The 10,517-nt window shown below is 42.6% G+C and overlaps 1 protein-coding gene across 1 annotated transcript in view; it reads left to right on the forward strand.

Annotated features, from left to right (window-relative positions):
• cdc40 (cell division cycle 40 homolog (S. cerevisiae)) overlaps positions 1–10,517 on the forward strand; it is a 103,363-nt gene extending 92,846 nt beyond the window's left edge. Inside the window, exons 14-15 of the mRNA XM_052024715.1 lie at positions 6,385–6,529; positions 8,870–10,517. Of these exons, the coding sequence (XP_051880675.1) occupies positions 6,385–6,529; positions 8,870–9,047 (323 nt within the window). The 3' untranslated portion in view covers positions 9,048–10,517. The remainder of the gene's footprint in view (positions 1–6,384; positions 6,530–8,869) is intronic.

The raw sequence follows: 10,517 nt of genomic DNA on the forward strand, positions 1-10,517 counted from the left end.
CATCTCCTCTATATCTACTCCCCAGCACCTTAAACCTATGTCCTCTTGTGGTCACCATTTCAGCCCTGGGGAAAAGCCTCTGACTATCTACCTGATCAATACCTCTCATCATCTTATATACCTCTATCAGGTCCCCCCTCATCCTCCGTCGCTCCAAGGAGAAAAGGCTGAGTTCCCTCAACCTGCTTTCATAAAGCATGCTCTGCATTCCAGGCAGCATCCTTGTAAATCTCCTCTGCACCCTGTCTGTGGCTTCCACATCCTTCCTGTAGTGAGGTGACCAGAACTGAGCACAGTACTCCAAGTGGGGTCTGACCAGGGACCTATATAGCTGCAACAATACATCACGGCTCCTAAATTCAATTCCACGATTGATGAAGGGCAATACACCATATGCCGCCTTAACCACAGAGTTAACCTGCGCAGCCGCTTTGAGCATCCTGTGGACTCGGACCCCAAGATCCCTCTGATCCTGCACACTGCCAAGAGTCCTACCATTAAAACTATATTCTACCATCATATTTGACCTACCAAAATGAACCACTTCACACTTATCTGGGTTGAATTGCATCTGCCACATCTCAGCCCAACTTTGCATCCTATCTATGTCCCTCTGTAACCTCTGACAGCCCTCCAAACTATCCACAACACCCCCAACCTTTGTGCCATCCGCAAACTTACTAACCCACCCCTCCACTTCCTCATCCAGGTCGTTTATAAAAATCACAAAGAGCAAGGGTCCCAGTACAGATCCCTGAGGTACACCACTGGTCACCGACCTCCACACAGAATACGACCCTTCAATAACCACTCTTTACCTTCTGTAGGCCAGCCAGTTCTGGATCCACACTGCAATGTCCCCTTGGATCCCATGTCTCCTTACTTTCTCAATAAGCCTTGCATGGGGTACCTTATCAAACACCTTGCTGAAATCCATATACACTACATCTACTGCTCTTCCTTCATCAATGTGTTTAGTCACATCCTCAAAAAATTCAATCAGGCTCATAAGGCAGGACCTGCCGTTGACAAAGCCATGCTGACTATTCCTAATCATATTATACCTCTCCAAATGTTCATAAATCCTGCCTCTCAGGATCTTTTCCATTAGCTTACCAACCACTGAGGTGAGACTCACCGGTCTATAATTCCCTGGGCTATCCCTACTCCCTTTCTTGAATAAGGGAACAACATGCGCAACCCTCCAATCTTCCGGAACCTCTCCCGTCTCCATCAACAATGCAAAGATCATCGTCAGAGTCTCCGCAATCTCTTCCCTCGCCTCCCACAGCAGCCTGGGGTACATTCATCCGGTCCCGGCGACTTATCCAACTTTCCAAAAGTTTCAGCACCTCCTCTTTCCTAATATCTACATGCTCAAGCTTTTCAGCCCGCTGAAAGTCCCCACTACAATCCCCCAGATCTTTTTCCATAGTGAATACTGACGTAAAGTACTCATTAAGTACCTCCGCTATTTCTTCCGGATCCATACACATTTTCCCACTGCTGCACTTGATAGGCCCTATTCTTTTGCATCTTATCCTCTTGCTCTTCACATACTTGTAGAATGCCTTGGGGTTTTCCTTAATCCTGCCCACCAAGGCCTTCTCATGCCCCCTTCTGGTTCTCCTAATCTCCTTCTTAAGCTCCTTCCTATTAGCCTTATACTCTTCCAGATCTCTAACATTACCTAGCTCTCTGTACCTTTTGTAAGCTTTTCTCTTCCTTTTGACTAGATTTATTATAGCCTTTGTACACCACGGTTCCTGTATCCTCTCGTGACTCCCCTGTCTCATTGGAACATGCCTATGCAGAACTCCACACAAATATCCCCTGAATATTTGACACATTTCTTCTGTACTTTTCCCTGAGAACATCTGTTCCCAATTTAATCTTCCAATTTCCTGCCTGAGAGCCTCATAATTCCCTTTACTCCAAGTAAACACCTTTCTAGTCTGTCTGTTCCTATCTATCTAACCCTTCTCTCCCACATTGCCCTCCATTTTTCTATCATTCATGTGCCTATCTAAGAGTCCCTAGTGTATCTGTCTCCACAACCTCTGCCGGCAGTGCGTTCCATGCACCCACTACTCTCTGTGTAAAACAAAAAGAAATTTACCTCTGACATCCCCCACCCCCGCACCCCCCCCCCCCCCCCAATACCTTCCTCCAATCACCTTAAAATTATGCCTCCTTGTGTTGGCCATTTTCGCCCTGGGAAAAAAATCTCTCACTGTCCACTTGATCTATGCCTCTTATCATCTTGTACACCTCTATCAAGTCACCTCTCATCCTCCTCCGCTCCAAAGAGAGAAGTCCTAGCTCGGTCAACCTATCCTCAAAAGATGTGCTCTCCAATCCAGGCAACATCCTGGTAAATCTCCTCCGCACCCTCTCTAAAGATTCCTATAATGAGGCGATCAGAACTGAACACAATATTCCAAGTGTGGTCTAACCAGAGTTTTATAGAGCTCCAATATTACTTTGTGACTCTTGAACTCAATACCCCAACTAATGAAGGCCAACACACCATATGCCTTCTTAACAACCGTATCAACCTATGTGGCAACCTTGAGGGATCAATGGACGTGGACCCTAAGATCCCTCTGTTCCTCCACACTGCTAAGAGTCCTGCATTAACCTTGTATTCTGCCATCAAATTAGATCTTCCAAAGTGTATCACTTCACACTTTTTCGGGTTGAACTCCATCTGCCACTTCTCAGCCCAGCTCTGCATCCTATCAATATCCTGTTGTAACCTACAGTAACCTTCTACACTATCCACAACACCACCAACCTTCGTGTCATCAGCAAACTTACTAACCCACTCTTCCACGTCCTCATCCAATTTATTTATAAAAATCACAAAGAGCAGGGGTCCCAGTACAGATTCCTGTGAAACACCACTGGTCACCGACCTCCAGGGAGAATACGCTCCATCTACCACCACCCCCTGTCTTCTACGGGCAAGCCAATTCTGAATCCACACACCTCCTGACTTTCTGAATGAGCCTTCCATGAGGAACATTATCAAAAGCCTTACTAAAATCCATGTACACCACATCCATTGCTCTACCTTCATCCATTTGTTTTGTCACTTCCTCGAAGAATTCAATCAGGCTCGTGAGGCACGACCTGCCCCTCACAAAGCCACGCTGACTGTCCCTAATCAGCCTATGCTTCTCCAAGTGCCCATAAATCCTGTCTCTAAGAATCTTCTCCAGTAATTTGCCCACCACTAAAGTAAGACTCACTGGTCTGTAATTCCCAGGGTTATCCCTACTCCCTTTCTTGAACAAAGGAACAACATTTGCCACCCTCCCATCATCTGGCATTACTCCTGTGGCCAGCAAGGACACAAAGATCATCGCCAAAAGTGCAGCTATCTCTTCCGTCGCTTCCCGTAATAACCTTGGATATATCCCATCGGGCCCCAGTGACTTATCTATCCTAATGTTTTTCAAAAGATCCAGCACGTCCTTTTTCCTCATGTCGAAGTGCTCTAGTGTATCAGCCTGTTGTATGCCATTCTCACAAACGTCAAGGTCTCTCTCACTGGTGAATACTGAAACAAACTATTCATTAAGGACCTCCCCTACCTCTTGCAGGCACGTGTTTCCTCTTTTATCCCTGATCGGTCCTACCCTCACTCTAGTCATCCTCCTATTCTTCACATACATGTAGAACGCCTTGGGGCTTTCCTTACTCCTACTCACCAAGGCCTTCACATGCCCCCTTCTAGCTCTCCTAAGTCCATTCTTAAGTTCCTTCCTGGCTACCTTGTAACTCTCAAGAGCCTTGTCTGATCCTTGCTTTCTAAACCTTAGGTAAGCTTCTTTCTTTCTCTTGACAAGATATTCTATGTCTCTTGTCAACCATGGTTCCTTCACTCTACCATCGTTACCCTGCCTCAAACCTATCCAGAACACCATGCAAGTACTCCCTAAACAACCTCCACATTTCTGTTGTGCACTTCCCCAAGAACATCTATTCCCAATTTACGCTCCCAAGTTCCTGCCTCATAGCATCTTAATTCCTTCTCTCCCAATTAAATGCTTTCCCATATCATCTGCTCCTATCCTTCTTCAAGGCTAATGGTAAAGGTCAAGGAGTTATGGTTACTGTCTCCAAAATGCTCTTCAACTGAGAGATCTGAAACATGATCAGGCTCATTGCCTAGTACCAGGTGCAGTATGGCCTCTCTTCTAGTCGGCCTGTCCACATACTGTGTCTGCAATCCTTCCTGGACACTCCTAACAAGCTCTGCCCCATCTTTCCCCTTTACACTAAGGAGGTGCCAATGAATATTAGGGAAGTTGAAATCACCCATGACAACACCTGCTATTTTTGCACCTTTCCAAAATCTGCTTCCCAATCTGCTCCTCAATGTATCTGCTGCTATTGGAGGTCGGTAGAATTCTCCCATATTAAGTGGTTGCCCCCTTCCTGTTTCTGAATTCCACCCGCACTGACTCAGTAGACGATCCCTCCAGGACGTCCTTCCTTTCTACAGCTGTGACACTGTCCCTGATCAGCAAAGCCACTCCCCCACCTCTTTTACCTCCATCCCTGTCCCTTTTGAAACATCTAAACCCCGGAATATCCAGCAGCCATTCCTGCCCTTGTGACAGCTAAGTCTCTGTAATGGCCACTACGTCGTAGTTCCATGTACTTACCCATGCTCTAAGTTCATCAGCCTTGTTCCTGATACTTCTCGCATTAAAGTAGACACACTTCAGCCCATCCAACTAACTGCAATTTTGCCCTTTCAACTGCCTAACCTTCGACACAGTCTTTCTACACACTGCATCTACTTGTACACTAAATGCACCAACCTCTAACCTGCCACTCAGGTTCCCATCCCCCTGCCAAACTAGTTTAAACCCTCCCCAACAGTACTAGCAAACCTGCCCGCAGGAATATTGGTTCCTCTCCAGTTCAGGTGTAACCTGTCCCTTTTGTACAGGTCATACCTTCCCCAGAAGAGATCCCAATAATCCACAAATCTGAAACCCTGCCCCCTGCACCAACTCCTCAGCCAGACATTCATCTGCCAAATCAACCTGTTCGTACCCTCACTGGCATGTGGCACAGGCAGCAATCCAGAGATTACTACCCTTGAGATCCTGCTTTTCAGCTTCCTACGTATATTCCCTCCTCAGGACCTCATCTCTTTTCCTACCTATGTCATTGGTACCAATATGTACCATGACTTCTGGCTGTTCACCCTCCCCTTTCAGAATGCTGTGGATCCGATCCCAGGCATCCCTGACCCTGGCACCTGGGAGGCAACATACCATCTGGGAGTCTCTTTCAGAAACTCCTGTCTTCCTCCCACCACCTCCCCCCCCCCCCCCCCACCTTTACTATTGAATCCCCTATCACTACAGCTCTCCTTTTCTCCCCCCTTTCATTCTGCACCACACAACCAGGCTCAATGCCAGGGACGTGGTCACTGCAGCTTTCAAATTCTTATTTTCCTATTGATAAATCAAGGTGGAGGAATTGTGGAGCAGGAAAGCATGGGTGTTGGTTGCAACATAGGAATTTCTCTGGAGTACAATCTGACAGTTTGATAGATGCTACAGCATCATCACCACCAGTGAGAAGATGGAATTTATGGTTTGACCAGTTTGCATTGGCAGTTTACATGAATGTTTATGTTATGAGTGAGAATGACACATAGGCACAAGACACTTTTTACTGTAAATGTACTTCATTGAAACCAGCTACACAAAATTAACTGTTCTGTCACAAGTATCTGCTGCCTAACCTGACACACTTGCAAATGCTGTTCCTTTTTCTTTGGACACAAGAGGACCCAAATATAAATCCCGTTCATCGTAAATCATAGATTGTTCCACAATTTCGTCCATTAACTTGAAAATTATTATTGTGGTTTATGTTACTTCTGAGCACAGAATCCCAAATGTTGTCCAGGTGGATTAAGTTCAAAGTAAAAATGTAATTTTCCTCCTCCACCTCATAATCTCTCACCATCCCCCATGTCCCTACATGGTGGGTTCTACTCCTGGGCCTCTGCTTGTAATTAATGTTTGAGAGAGCTGCACTGGGTCACCCTATTTAACATCCTCCTCCAATTTCTTTCCCCTCCTGCAGGGAAGAAACTGCCTCGTGAATCTGACTACAGATGCAGCTCATGTTGCACTGATCAGTGTGTCAGGAAGCTAGTACAGCAATAAGAACTATTCACAGTACCCTCATATAGATGGGAAGAGGCAAAAACCTCACATACTCTTTCTGATTCTGATCTAAAGTAATAACTTGCAAAAATTATGCTTGAATTTTAAATGGGAACTTATTATAGAATGTTTAACTGTTGCACAATTGACTAGATTATTTTCTCTTTTGCTTTTTGTGTAGGAAAATGGCTGGCATGTCAATCAATGGATAACCAAATTCTAATCTTTGGAGCTCAAAACAGATTCCGACTGAACAAGAAAAAGATCTTTAAGGGCCACATGGTGGCAGGTTATGCCTGTCAGGTTGATTTTTCACCTGACATGAGGTGAGTTGCTTGGTTGTAAGTTTTTGGAATACTGAATTAATTTCTGATTTGTTGTTGCTTTGAAATCGGACTATTCAAATCTAATACTCTCAACTTATCGAGGTGAATGAATGTACCTCCAGCAATGCTCAAGAAGCTCAGTGATATTCGGGGCAGTCCTCATGGATGTATGGCAGACAGTGAAACTAATCAACTGCAATGGGGCTAGCTAACTGGGCAGAGAAGTACAGATGAAATTTAACGCAGAGAAGTGTGAGGTAATGCATTTTGGTGGAAGGGACAAGGAGAGACAGTATAAACTTAACAGCAGAGGAGACACAAGAGCCAACAGATGCTGGAATCTGGAGCAACAAACAGTCAGCTGAAGGAACTCAGCAGGTCGAGCAGCAGCTATGGGAGGAAAGGAATTCCAGGACCTGATGCAGGGTTTTGACCTGAAACATTGACAATTCCTTTCCTCCAAAGTTTCTCCAGCAGATTGTTTGTTGCTAAACTTAATGGCATGTTTCTAAAGAGTGTACTAAAACAGAGGGACCAAGGGATTGATATGCATAAATCTGAAGGTGGCAGGACATATTGAGACAGTAGATAGCAAGCCATATGCGATCTTGCACTTCATAAATAGGGAGACTCAGTACAAAAGCAAGGAAGATTTATTGAACCTTTATAAAGCTTTGTTAGGCCACAACTAGAGTATTACATCTTGTTCCTGTCACTACTTAACATTAGGAAGGGTGTGCAGGTCCTTGAGAGGGTGCAAAGAAGATTTATCACTAGTTCCGTGGATAAGGGATTGAAGCTACAAGGTGAGGTTGTCAAAGTAGCATTGTTCTTCTTGGAGTAAAAGGATATTATGGAGAGGTTAGATATTATGACAGATTATATATGGCAGACAAAGAAATGTTTTTCCCATTAGCTAATAATACAAGGATTAGAGAATCCAGATTTTAGGTTTGGGGCAAGAGATGCAATGGAAATGTGAGGAAGAACTTTTTGCACAAGTGGAAGTGACCTGGAACCCACTGGGGGTAGACAACTAAAGGTTTTGGAAAAAAATATAGATAGTCATTTGAGGGAAGTGAACTTGCAGACTTATGTAGATAGAGCAGGGGAATGTGACTCACTGTATTGCTGAGTAGAGAGCAGGCATGGGCTTGATGAATCAAATGACCTGCTTCTGTGCCATTAAGACTCTAACTCCTGATTGATGCTGGCATCCACTGCCTCAAACATTCACTCTCTCTGCAATATGTGCCATAGTAACTTGCCAAAGCTCCCAAACCTGTGACATGAAGCATCAAAGACAGTAGTTGCAAAAGGGCACTGCTACCCAGAGCAAGTTGCACTTCATCCATTCTGTTGATTCATAATCCTGGAATTTCTCTACTTAACGCCTGTGGAAGTGTCTTTAGCAAAAAAATAGTGAAAATGTGCAAGTTTTTATAGCTACTCACAATGGTGAATCTTTATTCCTTGACCTGGAAATTATGGTAACTGAGTATTGCATGAAAATGCATACTTCTATTATCCATCCCTCACTGAACTTAATAGTTTGCTAGGCCATTTCAGAGGAGAGTCACCCACGTTGTTGACCTAGAGTCACATGGAGACGGAACAAGATGGAGATGGCAGATTTCCTTCACTGAAAGGCATTGGTGAACAAGATGGGTTTTTCCAACAATCTCCTAGTTTTGTTGTTTATTTGCATTACGTACACTAGCATTTATTCCAAATTTATGTAGTTCTTTGAATTTAAACGGTTGTGGGATTCAAACCCATGTCTCCAGATTAATATTCCACACTCCAGATATCTCGAGTAATTAAGCCACAATGTATTATTTGTGCAACACTTGTCTGAGTAATCTATTGAAAATGTTTGCTCGTTAGAACAAATGTGGCAATGGATCAAATGATGGTTGACTGACTGATTGAACTTGGAAGGTATTAGCTAGTAAAATATTGCTTTGAAAATCCAACTTTAAATGATAGGGTCTGTTGTCTAAACTTCCATGATCTAGCCTTCATCGTTGCTGAGTAAAAATCCTGGAGCTCACTGCCTAACAAAGCCACAGTAATAACTTCATCACACAGACTGCAGCAGTTGAGAAGGGACTCATCACCACCTTCTCAAGGGCCATTAGAGCTGAGAGATACCAGCGATGGCCCATACCATACCATAAGTGAATAAATTTTTTAAAAAAACAAAAGAATATACATCCACAAAAGAAACCAAATCGCCGGTGACTTGAAGACTATGCATTTTTCACCTAAAGATCAATATCCACATTCCATTAGAGCACACATTGCTTTATATTCTAAACCTTTCCTTTGTTTGAACAGCTATGTTGCCTCAGGTGACGCTGATGGAAAACTGAACATCTGGGACTGGAAGACAACCAAACTTTACAGTCGAATCAAAGCACACGATAAGGTCTGCATTAGTGCAATCTGGCATCCTCATGAAACATCAAAAGTCATCACCTGTGGTTGGGATGGGCAAATCAAACTGTGGGACTGATGGGATTTCCTGAAATTACCTGGCATCTGGACTTCAAGTTCCATCGAAGTGCTCTCAGATACATTCTAAGTGGCTGAAGCCACTAACATTCTCAAGGAAAATTGAATGTGTATTAGATTGAAGGTTCCAAGATGCAAGAATATCCACCTGCTTCTAGTCTTTTATAAATTTGAGTAATCTTAAACAATCAACAAACTGCTCTGTACTGTTTTATTCTCCCATTATTTATTTTGAATTTGTGCTGTTCTGAGCAAAAACAGTTCTGAGTGACTAAAAATTGGAAAGAACAAGATAAAGGATATTTTTGAACACATAACTTCAAAAGTCTTTCAGTGTAAAGAACTAAGCTATCATACAGTGCTTCTTTTGGGCCAAAGCAGTTAAAGATTCCTCGGAGGATTGTGGTATCTTCAAATAACCTACTGTTCTTTCACTGTAGAAGTATTGTTTAATGCAACTGCTGTTTGTGAATTACTAAATGAACCTTGGGTCACCACTCTCTCTTATTTCAGTATAGTCTCTATTACTAAATGGAAAATAGATAATGCCTCCAGACTTTTTAATTAAACAGGAACATGCAATTCTGAAATGGTTAATTTCTAAGGGACGTCAGAGTGCTACGAATTACAGAGAAAAGTAGTCATCTTACTTGTCAAGGGATTTGATCTTGATGGTATCGTTAATCAAATTGACCTTTCTTTGAATATATTGTTCAGAAAACTAAGTATTGACTGTTTCAAGACTAATATTTACCATATAATCACAATTTTGCTACAAAAGGCTTTTTTATTGTTCAGCTGTTGTGAAATTAGTGCAGTCCTAATTAGAAACCTACATATTTGCCCTTCAATATAATTGCAAACATTTACACAATGGTGGAGATTTGTACAGAAAATTGGTAACCAAACCGCCTGCCCTTCTAGTCCTTGAAACAAAGACAGTACTGCAGATGCTGGAAATCTGAAATATCAATGGAAAATGTAGGGAATACTCAGCAGGACGAGCAGCTTGCAAGAGAGAAATAGAATTTAATAGTATAAGTTGTTTACTTTTACTGTGAATTGGAATATGTTAGATGAACTTTTCTAGTTCTGCTGTTTATTCTCTGATTTAAAATGTTAACTGCTTTTGCTCTATTAATACCACCTAACAAGCTGAGAATTTCCAGCATTTTTTTGTTTATATAATTTGTATGACAGAATGGGGGTTGAACCAGAAGAGATAATATCAAGTACCTTGGTGTATGTAGAAGGCAAGGAGTTGAAACAAAGCCCAGAGATACTGGCATTCACAGGTCTCCAACAGAAATATTTAAATTATTTTTATGCTGAATGATTAATAAGAGTTTATTTTTTGACATTGGTGAACTGTGCTGATTTAACAGTAAATTGAATTCAAGGGGTCTTTTTTAAACAATATGTTTTTTTTGTTGGATTGTGTACCCTAATAAATGTACTTTTCTATGCCATT

This window comes from Pristis pectinata, chromosome 10 (assembly GCF_009764475.1).
Source record: "Pristis pectinata isolate sPriPec2 chromosome 10, sPriPec2.1.pri, whole genome shotgun sequence".
In the NCBI taxonomy this organism is placed as follows: domain Eukaryota; kingdom Metazoa; phylum Chordata; class Chondrichthyes; order Rhinopristiformes; family Pristidae; genus Pristis; species Pristis pectinata.